Source organism: Penicillium nucicola (assembly GCF_028828085.1).
Source record: "Penicillium nucicola strain IBT 29836 chromosome Unknown utg000001l, whole genome shotgun sequence".
Taxonomy (NCBI): domain Eukaryota; kingdom Fungi; phylum Ascomycota; class Eurotiomycetes; order Eurotiales; family Aspergillaceae; genus Penicillium; species Penicillium nucicola.
Window position 1 is genome coordinate 4,304,963 of NW_026643125.1, and position 15,441 is coordinate 4,320,403.

The window sequence follows — 15,441 nt, forward strand, 5'->3', positions numbered from 1 at the left end:
AACTGTTATGCATATGGATAAATCCTGCGCCTCCAAGTCGAAAACAGATATAGTAAACAACCTGGCCTGGTGACACATAGCCCCTGGTTGCAGCTCTACTTAGGGCTATCCGGAACTCCGGATATATCGTTACATCGTACACTGGGGGTCTAATGGCAAAATCTCATTGATGGGGGATATCAAAGGAGTAAAACACACTATCGAAAACTCCCTATCCCATCCCGATCCGAAGATCAAGAAATTCAGACTATCCAATTCCTCCGACAAATGCGCACATAAAAAAGACAAATCTCAAAGCGGGAGTCATCTAGCCCAACAGGACATCAATGGCCCGCTCTATTGCAGATTTTGGATATCTCGTTTTCTTTTCTGACGCCTTCATTGCTTGCGTTCCGTGGTATCAATCAATAAATCGGACAAAAAAAGACAAACCGAAAAGTAAACAGAATCACGCTGGGAATAAAGAAACCAAGAAACCAAACAAAAAACAGGAAACAAGAACAAGAACTCAGACCAAAAAAGGGTATACTGCTGCAAATGGATATTTTGGGTTTAACGCGGTGGCCCAATTGGGGCCGGGTATCCAGAAGTAGAATTCGATGTGCTTGGACGACCAGAGTCGAATGAGGTGCGCAGGTCATGCTTGGGGGTCATGTCGCCGGGCGCGGTGCCGAAGGGGAACTTGGCGTCGAAGCGGGTGGGCCAGCCATTGCTATTGCTAGATTTGTGGCTGTGCGAGCTGCCGAGGACGGGCACGTCGTCCTCGGCAAGGTTCACTCCAGAGTCATTCCATGGGTTGCGGTAGCCGCTATCGCGAGACTCCATGGACACAAGGGATGCCTTGGAGGCATTGCTGGAGGCATGTTTGAAGAACGATGCGGGAGAGGCGGAGTGGTTCTTGCGGCCGATGAACGAGGAGAAGGATGAGATGCTTCCAGGCTTGCGGAGGCGCTCAAAGATCGAGCCTCGCTCGCTAGTCTCATCAGAGAAGTTGGGGCGGGTGGGCGAGTCGGTTGAGAGGGGTGCCGGGGCGTGCTGCAGAAGCTTCGAGTCGAAGAAGGGGAGGGACTCTTCAAACGAGTCAGATTTGGGGCGAGGGATTGCTCCCTTGACGGTGTTGGCGTCGAGTCCGTGACCAACCAGACGAGAGATCAAGAAGTCAATAGCATCCTTGAGACCGCCAGCGTTGTTGCGGGTGTAGCCAAGAACAACACGGTCCTCGGGGCCAGGGACGGGAGAAGAGGAGCCCTCCTCCTCCGGAGTGGTGGGCAAATCAGCACCAACATCAACATTGATATCGACCTCGTATTGTTCCTTAAGCTTGGTTCGGACGTCAGCGATGAAATCAACGGACTTGAAGTAGTCACGGAGTTCCACCGAGCTCTGGAAGTGAAGCTCGTGGCTTTCTGGTACCATGCCAAGCAGAGCGTCGACCGCTTGAGGAACCTGGTACTCGGGGCCAGAGATGGTCACAACGTCGCTGGCAAGCTCAGTGCTGGGGAACTCAATCTTGCAGTTCCACTTCTTCTCAAGCTCTTCTATCTCGGTCATGCGGGCCAAGAGCTCACGGTGGTACAGACGGTTGATGACGACTCTCTCAGAGACATATTCGGCATCAACCTTCTCAACCATGTCCATGATCTCCTGCTTGACAAGGTCCAGGCTCTGGGCGTTGCGAGCAGGGGTCCGGCAGATAACGTTGTCAACCTTGATGTCGTCATCTTCTTTACCCATACCACCGCGGTCCATGGCGTTGGAGAACTTCACGAAGACAGAGTACTTCTTCATGATGCGCTGGATATGCTGTCCACCAATTCCAATAATACGCTTGTGGTACTGGTCCGGAACATGGAAAGAAATAGAAGCAGGCATTTCCTGCTCCACCAGATCCAGACCGTTCTTGGTCGACTCATACTGGTTGCCGCATACGTCGATATAGAAATTGTACTCGTTGAAACCGTCGAAAATGATTTGGACGTTGCCTGATAGTAATTAGTAACATGCTTCACGGGCACATTTCGATGGAACTCACTCTGTCCCATGATCTTGTTGATCTTGCCGTTCTTCTTGCCACTGACAAACTCCTTGTGCTCATTGGCCAGCTCAATCTTCACACGCATCTGATACTGACTGCGCATCACGAAGGGGATCTGGTTGATGACTGTCATGGCAGCCTTGACTGCATCATCGGAGCCGTTGATCGTAAAGGTCAGATTGTCAAAGCTGACTTCTGCTTCAGAGTTTGTGCAGATATCCGATAACATGGAGCGGATGTCGGCGGTCGAAGGAGCTCGGAGGCCACCTTGCGCGGGGTCCGGCATGATGATCCACCATGAGGCAGAGTAGAACTGACCAGCCTAAGCAATTATTAGCGACTCCCATAACAGCGTTGCGGCAATACTCACCAAGGCCATAATCTCTCTGACGGTCCGCTCGACGTGCAAAACCTCAGTGCCTTGGATCCGAACAAGTCCACGCTGGCTGCCCAGCTGAGGGAACAAAACGTAAGACCCGTTCATTTCCATGACCTTTCGGACCTTGTCCAGACGATCGAGCAGAATGTTGTCAATCTTGCTCGAGCTGACAACCACGTCCTTGACGAAGATTTTCACCCCCATCACTAGCTCCCGCAGCTTCTGCTTTGCTCGTGCAATTTGCTCAGGCGTCTCGCCTGTAATATAAACCTCATCTTCGCTTCGACGATTCGCACCGGGGGGTATATAACCGAAGATTTGAGGGAAAGGAGGAGGGAAGTAAATAGCGGTCCCGGTAGCAGCTTCAATAAGCTTGATGTTCTTGCGAGTACGGCCGCAGACCAAGGTGTGCATGGTCGAGTCCAACTTGATGGCATCAACATGGCGTTTGAGCTGTTTTCTGGTTAGCTTGTTGACCTCGAGATTCTCACGCACAACACGTACAATTTGATCAATCATAATCAGCACTCGGGTTTTGGCATGTTCCGAACTTTCTAGATCACCGTATATAGCAACTCGGAAGCGCTGGTCCAGCCCATTATCCGACGCATATCCATAGGAAGAAACCACGGCGCTGTCCGCGTCGTGGAGTTTGGGTGTCAGCAAGAAAATGTCGGCTCCGGTGTAGGCAGCCAAAGTATCCATGTGCTCGAGCACACTGGCTCGAATGCCCTTGGGTGATCCATCCACGATCAGATGCATATCCACGTCTACAGTGGCACATCGCTGTTTCACGGCCGGTTAGCAAGGGGTGTCTGTGGAGCTGAAAATCTTGCCATAGCCGCAACCAAAAAATTTCATCGACGTACCAGCATGATCGGAGTCTCGTTCAAAATTCTGGCACGCATCTTGCGCGCCATTTCTCCATCACCCGTGACACAGACATTTGTTACCAAGCCGTTTGGCCGGCGTTGTAGCGCGGGCACAGCCTTGGCCTCCGAGGTCGTCAGTGTTGCTTCTACGCGGCCTCCCTTCTCCTCTGTGATCTTCCGGCATAGTCTCTGTAGACTTTCAACGTTGTTGGTATGGACGGGTAGCTGGTGCACGGAGGTGCCTTCGGGGGTGCCTTCGGGAAAGGTCCAGCGCTGGAGAGCGCCGGGACTAGCGTGGAGCACGTCCTCTACATCGGGACCGGCCAAGGTGGATGAGAAAGGAACGTTGAAGGATAGATTGACGGTCGGATCGATACTCGTCGGCGGTGTCATGGGCGGTGCCCCATGTGGTCGGCGAAAGGCCATGTCGGTATGAGGTCTAGACATCCCGAAAGTCGGCGTCATTCGTTCCCAACCATGACGGGCTTGACCCGTAAAGTTGGAGATCTTGTGCATGACCAGGGTAAGATCTCTAACCCCTTGAGCAAGTCGAGGGGATAGAGAGGGTGGATGGGAGTTTTGGGGGGGGGGGGGGAGGGAAGAGTGGGAAGAAGGCCGTTCTCGACAGGGATGGGAATGGCCAGTTGTGGGCGTTTCGCGGGAATGGTGGAAACGAAGATCGGGCCAACCAACACCTTCTAGACCGAACACAAGTGGAATAGTATAGAAAATAGGTGGACAGATAATCTAATAGTGCAATGCAAATCGCATGACATAAATAGAAATACCGTGGAAAGGAGACAGAGAGACTCTCAGGTCTCTAATACGGGGGGTCTACAGTGAGTCTAGTTTGGACAAGATTATAGGCTTCAGTTGCAATAGCTCTCTTCATACTGTATCTGCTATCCGTCTATCAGTTTCGAGTCAGCAAATCATTCCATTTCAGCCCAATACCCCAACGGTTGCCAGAGCAAAAGAATGGCACTCGCAAGGGTCTTCTTGGCAGCTCTAGCGAGGGTCACGTGCCCTCTTGCGCGTCCTCCAGGCTGTGTAAGACATTTGAGACCTTGGCCCAGCCCCCAGATGGTCCCTCCCCCCAGCTGGCCCATGTCTCCTACATCGCCCAGCTCTCCCAGGCCTTGAAGCCGGTTGTCAGGCACTGGCCAGATCGGGATCCGAGTCATTCCGTAATACGCGGGTCGATCCTCTCATAGGCTCCGGGAGACAGAACCCTGTATGCCTCCGTACTCCCGATCCACTGGCACTTGGGCCTGATAGGGCACCTGAATACACCGGCTGGACCGGAGGGAACTGAGGCATGTGGAGCTTGGTCATGTCTGTACTGTTGGACTCGGGGCACTTGTTCGTGCATCCGGTCCCCATAAGCGTTGGACTCTTGTATATGGTACCTAGGTACGGGGTACAGAGCTGTACAGCTGTACACCTCTTGACCCCTCAAGTAGTCGACGTCATGTCCTCGTATAGTCGTGGTGGGTCAAGACATTCAATCACCTCGAAATGAAATCCGACTGGGTGGACCGGGCAGTGGTGTGTTTCAATCCCAGGCTTCTGCTCCCCCCGGTTTAATCAAGATTTGAGGGGAACTGTTATGGATTTAGTCTTGCGAATCGCCACTGGCTGCTCTTTTTTGGTACTTTTTGTGTCGATCGTTTTAGCCAGGTTGCTGCAGGGTTGGTCCACATATTAATTCCCAGGGTTGATGCCTTGTTTTGGGCGTCAAATATGGCCTGGGGGAAGCCAACCAGTGTCACGTGATTACATACATAACACGCTGGCATCCATCTTCTGCTTCTGATCTTATGGAAGGACTATAGACCATTGTAGTTTGCTTCTAGTCATAGTCAATTTTCAACAAATCAAGAATGCTCTAATTTTTTGGGTTGGGGAGCCGATATGGGAAATGTCATCCGCGCAATATATATTGTACACATAGGCACGCACCTGTGTGTCTGTTCCAAATCTTACGAGCCGGGAAACATCCAAAACATGCATAAAAAACAAGAAACCTACAATACAGTTGTAAATGGCCCAGGTAAGTTCGTTACTCTCGATGATCAGTAACCCAACGTATAACGTTAGTCGGTACAAGCTACTGTATGTACATGTCAAGTTGGCTGTAAGTTAACGTCAACGTTAGTTATGATGTTGATTGAACTGTACACTTGACCAGTTAAATGATTTGAGACTCTACAGTCTTTACTGGTATCTAATCCATAAGGATGGTTCGAGTCAGAGGTTGGAGCCATAACTTATAGATTGACGCCAAAGATTAAGGATACATGTCCTCGCTGGCTACCATAGGCACATACGTATATCCGAAAGCTGTATCACAAGAACTTTTTTTTATTGATATCAGGTAACAAAGGCTCAGTAGACTGCTTCTAGTCAGGCTTGACTTCAATTACACCCTAAACCAATCAAATTTCTCAGTAAACCGGCTGTATTTCCTTCAGACTAGATTCGAGGATCATTAAATCCTCGTAAATGATCTAATAATTAGATATCCAGCTCTCACTGTCATGTTCATCTGCAATATATGCACAGCTTCTCATGTAAAAATGGCTGACGAGTTACTGGATGTAGGCGACAAGTGTATAACTTACATGCAAGCTTCATGATTAAGAACCCGAACAGCTTCTTCTAGTACGCCCCATATATTGGCATGCCGATATCTTTCGCAAATATATGCAGTGAAGCTTACTCTCATCTCTTGTGGCATCTTACGTGCTTCTTGCTGCGTTTTGGTACATCAATGCTTCTATTTGGTAAACGTTATTGTTGTCGCAGACCTAGCTGCCTATGCAGAAATTACGTGCTCGAAAGTCCCGGGACAAAAGGCATGTTCTATCGAGGGTGAATACTACTAGAATCGTGGATAAGCCAGCCTAAGAGTCATTGAGGTGGGGTTAATTGGTGTGAAGATTGATAAATCCAAAAATAATAGGGCTACCAACAGTAACAACGGCGGCCGTAGACTAAATAGTATCTTGAAACGAGAATCAATATGGAAAATGGAAAATTGCGTTGCTTTTTTTTTTTGAAGTGTAAGCCGCTGAGAAGTACAGTTAGGTACAAAGTCATGAAATTCCGTGCAAATAAATCCAGTGTGGAAGACGCTACTGGTAATGCCGAACTCGCTGGACCGTATCATTTGCGCCATCCAATGCAATGCGATCTCCCTCTTCACCTTCAGCGTCATAATAGCGTCTGTCTCTGATGTAGTATGGTCTCTCGACGTACTCTCCCACCGGTCTGTCTTCCATCAAAACACTGACTTCACGACCCGGTAGAGATGGACGCATACTGCCAACCCGCTGGACAACTTCATGCGGCTCCTCATATCGAGGCTGGGGAGGATAAACACTGGTTGTTCGAATCACTCTCTCTTGGGGAATGCCGCGCTCATCGAGGTAAGCTGGGTGGCGAGGGGGAATATATTCTACTTGAACACTGCCGCTGCGTGAGTAAGGCTCGTGGCCTTCCAAGGGAGTTGCATAGGGTTGTCTTTCGTGAGCGCGAGATACGGGACGACCATAGTCTGTTGCAACTCGTCTGTAGATTGGTTGGGGTGGGGGCATCTCCTGTACATAGCGGCGTTCAACGTATGGGTCTTGGACAACCGAGGGCGCGCGAACACTGGCATTATGGTGCGGAGTTTGGTCATCATAGACATTGGTCTTGGACATCTGAGAGATGGGTCGTGGTGGGGGAGCCATTGGCTGGTATCTTGGTGCCGGGAGAACCTCGTAGTATTGGTTCCCATGTTCATCGTACACGATCCGACGTTGAGGCGCCATGATCCGTGGTGGTGGTGGTGGTGGTGCTTCCTCGTAATAAGGCTCCCGATAGGTTGGTGGTGGCATATCATCCACGTGGATGTAACGGTGCTGGGGGTAAGAAGGGGTTTCTTCGTAATACCTGGGTCGCTCCTGCACCGGGCGCTCCACAACATACGATGTTGCCCGCATTGGACGTGGCGGGGCCTCCATATACTCACGAGGATAGTCTGATTGCCGGGCATATTGCAAACTGGCGACCCGTCGAAGATCTGCATCCTCTCGAATTGGCCGTCGGGTACTAAGTCGAGAGATTGTGCGTGGAGGACCTGAGTCTGATGGAAACTCGTGGTACGGATCAATTTCGTACACCGGTTCTCGAATTGGTGGACCTCGATTTTCATACACGGGAGCATATTGGGGAGAAGCCACATCAATGTAAATGGGGCGATCTTGAGCGTGTCGGTTACGACTAGTGGTAAGATCGTCTGCAAAAGGTGGCGGTGAGACAGGTTCCTCTTTGATGTATGTCTCCACGGGCTCTGCATTTCTTGTCCTCTGAGAAGCATGGCGGGGTTCTGCACCACCTTCACGGAGTCTGCGCCGCTTGCGAGACATGATAACCGGGGTTGGGGCATTTGCTGGACTGCCCCGAGCAGAATCAGGATCGGAGTACACTTGTTCGGAAGCATGTTCGATTCTTTCATCGCGGAGGTGCTGTACAGGAGGGACCTTGGCCGTAGCAAGAGGAGAGACGCGAGATGGCCGGGGAGCTGCCGGTGATGTGATGTGATTCTGAACCACCCTCACGTTCGCAGGGGAAGGAGGTTTGCGGGGGCCACGAGGTAGCTCGATGTATCTAACATCTGGTTTGAGTTGTCTTCCACTTTCTATCTCACGAGGGTAGTCGTGAGCTTCGGACAAGGGCGCCGCGGGAGCAGGCGGGGAGTACTCGGAGTCATCTGCGGCCTCAATCTGCGGTGACTCGCGGTATGGGTTGGGATCCTCTGCTTTCTGGTGGCGGGACTGAGTCTGAGTATACATGGGACGCTGGTCAGCAACATGGTAAGCATCTTGCATTTCCTGATCAGATCCAGGTTGGTTCAGAGCTTCGAGTCGCTGCAACTCATCTGGATAATGGGCTACTGGGCCATGCTGAGCAGGGCCTGCAGGTGGAACAATAGCCACAGGGGAAGATTTTTGCTGCCCTCCAGCCTGCAAAGGCGAATCAGGAGCTCTACTGGAGTAATATGAGTTGTTGTCAAAGTCGCTTGCCTGACCATCAGGGCCACTGGCCTCTGACGAATCACACAGCGAGACAGGTTTCACCACCTCAAGTGCCTGTTTGAAAACCTCCGAGACGTCAAATTCAGGCTTTGTATCCTGGACCGCAGTTTTCTGCTTGGTCTCCATCCTCCTCAATTCCACTTGATCACGCAGTTGTCTCTCCACTCTTTGTCTTTGTAATTGGAGTTCTGCTCGAACCAAGTCATCGGACTTGGTCAAAAAGATTGGATCAATCTCAGAAGTAGGCTTTGAAGCCAAACGAGCAGACGGTGGTGCTGCAGATAGAGCAGCCGGGGTAGTGTGCGAGCTATTGTAAGGTTGATTGGTCTCAAGTGGAGGCACCTTTTCCACGATAGACCTCGGCGGTGCTGGTTTGGGCAACTGAGGCCGGACAGGGGCATTTTGACCGTTGCGCGATGCGGGTTTGCGCACGAGGTGCTGGGGCACCTTGAGCCGGGGATGGGAGCCCGAGAATATCTCATCGCTGATAGTTAGAATTTTCTCATACTCGCGTAATGCATCACCCGGTAGCGGTGCTGAGATTGCCATCGGACCTGCTGTAAGGTGAGTTGCTGCCCCATGAGCTGCCATGACTGAAGAGAAGCGCCGGGGAAAGGGAGACAGTTGAGGCCGAAAAATCGGTCGAACAGCTCTGAGCTTAGTCTCAAATCACTTCAACTGCCAACACGTCAAAGCACGTGTGGCTTTCACGGCTCAGTTCCTACACAGAAGATAAGTTCTGAAAGTTGAAAAAACGAGTAGCAAATGAAGAGTTGCAGCGAGTCCACGATGTTTTCCGGCGCTAAGTCCGATTAGGTAAACATCACGGGGCGATAAGGAGGTGTACTCTCTCCGTACTTCGGCCTTGATTTCCCTCTCCTTTCTTTCTTACATGTATCGCTCGTCTGTGCCTCGGGTTATTCGACCGCTGACGGCCTCTAGGTTCTCTCCTGCTTTTTTGCCTCTGCAATATCTCAATATCAGATCGATGGCGACCAACGGCGCAAATGGAGTCAGTGACTCACGTCCGATCTTCTTCTTCGATATTGACAATTGTGTAAGTCAGTAATCATTGAATACTATATCTCAGGGTGACTAATGACATGCGCTTGCTTTAAAGCTCTATTCCAAAGGTTGGATCACCTACTTCGGATTACTGAAGCTCTGGCTGATTGATATTCGCGCGCAGCTTGCAACATCCACGATGAAATGCAGAAATTGATCAGTAAGAGACATTGTACTTGTCTTTCGGAAGTTGCAATTAATCATTGTATTATTCTAGATATATTCTTCATGAAACATCTTGACCTTACAACGGAAGATGCCCACATGCTGCACCAGAAATACTACAAAGAGTATGGATTAGCCATTGAGGGCCTTACCCGCCACCATAAGATCGATCCGCTTGAATTCAACTACGAAGTCGATGATGCTTTACCACTTGATGCTATCCTGAAACCTGATCCCAAGTTGCGCAAACTGCTCGAAGACTTGGACACAACCAAAGTGAAGCCGTGGTTGCTCACCAATGCTTATGTCAACCACGGGAAACGAGTGGTAAAGTTACTCGGTGTTGAAGACCTTTTTGAAGGCATTACCTATTGTGACTACGGACAGCTGCCATTAGTTTGCAAGCCCAGCCAGGATATGTACGCCAAGGCGGAGAAGGAAGCTGGCGCCCCTACTACAGAAGGATGCTATTTTGTTGGTATGTCGCCTTTACATCTCTGTTACATTGTTAGGTACCGCAGATTAACGAGATAAAACAGACGACTCTCACTTAAACTGTGTCCATTCGACTGCCCGGGGCTGGACTACGGCTCACTTGGTGGAACCCGGGAACCCCATACCATCCAACCCGGCATCGAAGTATGTGATATCCAGCCTTGAAGAGCTACGGGTTCTTTTCCCCCACGTCTTTAAACAGCAAAGCCATACAGCCTAGATCGGACCATGACTATTGGCTCTTTTTTGTTAGACTTTGGTTTACGACTCTGAATGCCCGAGCATATGATGACAGATAGTGCTTAACCCAGCGTTAAATAAATAAGACATTGGTATCCATGGAATTAGACTGCATCGCAATCCAATGATAGAAACTTGCTTGACCTCACGTAGTTCTTTGTTCAAGTTAAGTCAGACCATCAAGTTCCAGTATAAAGTGGTGCCTCAGGCAGGCGTCGATCAGCGGAGCGCGTCAAGTGGACTCCTGACTCTTGTGTTTCTGTCTCCTGCAACATCAGCAAACACCCCCGGCTTTCGCCCAAGAGCTCAGCGTGGCTCTTGCAATCATCCACAATGTCCGAAATAGACATGATTGTAGGCTCGGTGGTCGAGTTGGCTAATGCACGCCATGCGACGGTGCGGTTCATCGGTACCACCCACTTTGCGGAAGGAGAATGGATAGGTCTTGAGTTGGATGATGCCAACGGAAAGAATGATGGTGCAGTACAGGGAGAACGATACTTCAATTGCGAGCCAGGCTACGGCATGTTTGTTCGACCATCAATTATTGGAAAGGTCCTTCAACGACAACCAATGCGGGAGAGTAAACAAACCGGGAGACCGGCTGCCACCGCAGCTGCCACCAAAGCGCCTCAAGCTGCTGGCTTGCGGAAACAACCTGCATTGCCTCCTACAGCTGCCAGACGACAAAGCACCAGCGCAAACTCAACTCCTACCCCAGCGCCAAGGGGTGCCGCAGCTCGCCCATCTCTAAGAGTGTGTCATGGCCCATGGCGGTTTGTGACATCCAGTTAGCTAACTCGTTCTAATTCTGCTAGTCACCTACAAAATCTCCAACGAAACAGCTAGGCGCTAGCCGTCCGTCAACCGGGATAACCACTGCTCCACGAACCTCTACCGTGGGAACAACCCGACCCCGAGGAACTACCACAACCCGAGGGTCTATCGGATCTGCAGCAGCGCTTAATGCCCCAAAGGCCGCGCGAACATCTGTGTCCGGGCCAGCAGCCCGGACTTCGCGACCAAGCTCACAAACCACGACACGCGCAACAGGCCCTACGGCGCCGAAGACTACTACAGCAAGGCAGGCTGGTGCGACAAAGGCACTCGATGGAAGGGACAGCCGTGCAGGAGGACATTCTGGAAACACAACCGATCTTGAGTCACCCGGGACTGAAGGCGAGGCTGCGCCAAGTGCAGGAGCGGCGCCAAAGCCCTCTCGACAGTCGATGACTGCCACTCGTCCAACAACCACACGCCCTGGAGCCCCGGCATCCTCGTCTCAACGCCAAGTCTCGAATGCGGCAGTAAATCGAGAAATCGAAGAGCTACAGCTGAAGCTGAATCAGATGGAGAAGAAACGAGTGGATGATAGGGAGAAACTCAAAACCCTTGAGCATATCCAGACTGAGCGTGATAAATTCGAATCAATAATCCAAAAATTGCAGGCTAAATATCAGCCGCAGCAGATGGAGGTCACGGAACTTCGTAAGAAGCTCAAAGACACCGAAGCTCGTTTCGATGAATTGGACAGACTTCAGGCTGAGCATGAGTCACTCATGGAAATGGCTGCTCTTGATCGCGAAATGGCCGAGGAGACCGCCGAAGCCTTCAAACATGAATGTGAAACAATTCGATCCAAGATGGAAGAGCTGACCCTGGAGGTTGAGGTTCTTCGAGAGGAGAACGAGGTGTTTAGTCAGGTCACAAGTCCGGAAGAGAGATCCAGTCATGGATGGCTCCAGATGGAGAAAACCAACGAACGTCTTCGTGAAGCTCTTATCCGTTTGCGAGATATGACCCAGCAGCAGGAATCAGACCTCAAAGCCCAGATCAAGGAGTTGGAAGAGGATCTGGAGGAATACTCTGCTGTCAAATCTGATTATGAGGCTGCCAAAGAGAAGCTTTTGGTTCTAGAGACCAACGTCGAGGATCTGAAGCAGCAGCTAGAGACTGCCCTCGGTGCCGAAGAAATGATTGAGGAGCTCGCAGACAAGAACATGCGTTACCAGGAAGACATCAACGAGCTCAAAGCTGCCATTGAGGATCTGGAATCTCTCAAAGAGATCAGTGATGAAATGGAGTACACTCATATCGAAACTGAGAAACAGCTTCAGGAAGAGATTGACTATCGGGAAGGCGTGTTCGGTGATCAATGTCGAAAGATTAATCAACAGGACGAGGTTATCGAAGATCTTGAATATACGCTGTCTCGCTTTAGAGAGTTGGTGACGAACCTACAGACTGATTTGGAAGACATGCGGGCAACCCAACAAATCTCCGAGGCAGAAGCAACCGATCTCACCACACGGTCCCGGGCCATGATAGATCTCAACATGAAATTACAAGCTTCTGCATCGAAAGCTCAGACCAAGTCTATCGATATGGAATTGAGTCGAATGGAGTCAGAGGAAGCCGCACAACACCTTGCGATGGTCAAGCTCTACTTGCCGGAGTATTTTGATGGCGAAAGAAATTCTGTCCAGGCTTTGCTCCGATTTAAGCGTGTTGGATTCAAGGCCACTGTTATTACCAACACCCTTCGAGAACGAGGCTCAGAAAATGCAGCACTCTCGACGCAAGAAGAAGTCTTCAAGGCCCACGAGGTGCTGGAACATCTCATGTGGATCTCAAATGTGTGTGATCGTTTCGTGAACTTTATTACAACCTGTTCTTCTGAACAATTTGGAAATGTCAAAGTCGCAATGTTCGAAATGGAGCCAGTCGAGCGTACCTTGAACTTTTGGATCGAGAATGCAAAGAAAAATGAAGTGAACCTCTCAAAGCTCGCAACGGAATTACAGCGATCTATTGCTCTTATCGCGCATTTGGCTGAAACCCTTCTTCCTTTCAGTCTTGAGATGTTTGCCGATGAATTGTGTATGCGTGCCCATTTGTCTCAATCATATCTTGACCATGCTGGTACGGCGATTGCGCGCCTCAAGCTCATCATCAAGGCCAAAATGGTTCCCTCTGAAGAGAGTACAGAGGAAGAATCGTTTGCTCTTAACAAGTTCGATTCCTTTATTTCTCAGGCGCGCGGGTGTAAGGTCGCAATGAGCAAAATCAGCAGGTCTCTTGACGATCTGCAGTCTAGGTCTCTTGCCCTTCCAAAGGAAGCCGACGAGCCCTTCAAGAATGCGGAGACCAGCAGCAAGCAGCTTTCTGAATTTGCTCGGACACTCGGCGAGAACATTGCAAATCTGACCAACGATGAAGCTCGGACAGAGGCTTTTAGCTTGGAGGAAATCCTAGATTGCTTGTCACAGGCTTCTGCATCATTTGCACCATTTTCCGAAACCCTGGAAGAGAGCAACGACCCTGTTTCATTGCTTCTCAATAAGCTTCGTGACCTAAGCGGTCAATTTGAGGAGTTGGACCATATCTCATCGGACTTGTCTCGAACCACTGAATTCGAGAGAGGTGCCAACCCTTGGATCGCTCGTGCTCAAGAGCTAAAGTCCAATAAGACAATCTCCCCAGATGCCGATGAAGAGATTCGTCGATTGAAGAATGAAATCCATGAGGCATCCGCTGCACTTGGTGTGAAAGACACCACACTTGAAGAGCAAGGTCTTAAGATAGAACACCTTGAGTCAAGGATGCGCGAAGCAAGCAAGAAGGCAGCCGTGGTCAAGGACCTGGAGAGTCAAATCGAGCGAATTCAGGAAGCAGAAAGTGAATTACAGGAAACAGTCGAAAGACAGAAGAAAGAGCTCCAGGCCGCCGAAGCAGAGCGAGACGAATACATGACCCGTCTCGAGCGCATGAAGCGCATGTCTGGCACGGCTGGTGTAAAAACCACAGGCGAAGGCATTGTGATCGACAACGAGGCCTCCTTGGCAGCAATGCAAGAAAACGAATCCCTCCGTGCGGAAGTAAACAGCCTTCAAGCCGCTGTGCGTTTCCTGCGCGAGGAAAACCGCCGTTCCAACATCCTCGACCCATACTCCATCCAGCGCTCAACAGAAATGCACGCCTGGCTCGACATGCCCCTCACACCCGCCAGCCCAACCCCAGAACAAGAAAAGATCCAACGCACCGCCCTTGAAAGCAGAGATGTCATGTCTCACCTCCTAAAGCTGACGAAGGAGTCGCACGTCCCTGATCTCAAATCTACAATGACTCGCCCAACAGGCAGCGACGACAGCACCGTCAACCGCACCGCATGGCGTCCATCCAAAACCCGTCTGCGCTACCAGGTTCTCCAGCAACGCGAGAATTTCGAGCACTGGGCTGAATGGCGTGACGAGATCGTCAACCACGAGCGTGAGCAAGATCGCTTGGCTGCTGCAAAACAGGAACGCGCACTGCGCGATCGTGTTTCGAAACATGCTCATAAGGGCTCTGTTGAGTTCCCTCAGGGCTTGGGTCATGGCATGATGGGTCGGGCGTGGCAGATTCTGGGGATGCAAAAGCACCGCAAGAATGCATCTATAAGTGCTCCTGCGCCGGACGGCGTCGAGATTGTATCTACAGATTGAAATGAGCGGATGTATTAGTGTGGGCGTGGCTGAGGTTGATTGCCTTGGTCCACGTTGTGACCTGTTGTACATACTTTTCATGCTTTTTTTTTTAGTCTTCCTGTGCCCTGTCTTGTCTGGATGCTATATTGTTCTTTTGAGATACCCGCATATAGCCCCCGTTGACCTTTGTGTACAATTAACTTGGATTGTTATGTGATGGGACCTGTACATATTCAATGTTCAATCCAATGCCCCTCTATCGTTGAATTGGAAAAAATGGCCAAGAAGTTGTAAGGTTTCTACGGTTCCATCAATAAGAGCCTCCGTAGTAGTTGGGATATCATACTTTATCCAAAGTTCTTCCTTCATTGTTAGAGCTGGAATCAAGAAGATAGAATTTCAAATCATATTAGCCATGTCAAAAAAGTGAGGTTTTACTCCATGGCACACGAAATCGTATTATATGTCTGCTGTTTGCTGGATGAAGTTGAACTATGGATCCAGGGAAACAGGGTAGTGATCTCCAGACGCGCCAACCATCGTATTACGACAAACACCCGCAACCCGGCCATGGGAAGCATCAAGGTCATCAGGAAGTAGCCTCTGGCCTCAGCCAGTACAGTCTACCCCACTGGACATA

General features: G+C 50.3%; 3 protein-coding genes across 3 annotated transcripts; 1 reads left to right on the plus strand and 2 right to left on the minus strand.

Annotated features, from left to right (window-relative positions):
• Positions 1 to 552: 552 nt before the first annotated feature.
• N7511_001626 (KH domain protein) lies at positions 553 to 3,679 on the minus strand (the record flags this gene model as incomplete). Its single annotated transcript, XM_057124051.1, has 4 exons — positions 553 to 1,982; positions 2,033 to 2,357; positions 2,406 to 3,200; positions 3,284 to 3,679. The coding sequence occupies 4 exons, from the start codon at positions 3,677 to 3,679 to the stop codon at positions 553 to 555; spliced, it is 2,946 nt and encodes a 981-aa protein (XP_056989784.1).
• Positions 3,680 to 6,423: 2,744 nt separating this feature from the next.
• Positions 6,424 to 8,961, minus strand: N7511_001627 (uncharacterized protein; the record flags this gene model as incomplete). The annotated part of the gene is made up of 1 exon (XM_057124052.1): positions 6,424 to 8,961. The coding sequence occupies one exon, from the start codon at positions 8,959 to 8,961 to the stop codon at positions 6,424 to 6,426; it is 2,538 nt and encodes an 845-aa protein (XP_056989785.1).
• A 397-nt stretch (positions 8,962 to 9,358) lies between these two features.
• N7511_001628 (uncharacterized protein) lies at positions 9,359 to 14,819 on the plus strand (the record flags this gene model as incomplete). Its single annotated transcript, XM_057124053.1, has 6 exons — positions 9,359 to 9,427; positions 9,491 to 9,503; positions 9,560 to 9,595; positions 9,653 to 10,078; positions 10,682 to 11,091; positions 11,154 to 14,819. 6 exons carry the CDS (start codon positions 9,359 to 9,361, stop codon positions 14,817 to 14,819), a joined length of 4,620 nt encoding a protein of 1,539 aa, XP_056989786.1.
• Between the last annotated feature and the right edge of the window lie 622 nt (positions 14,820 to 15,441).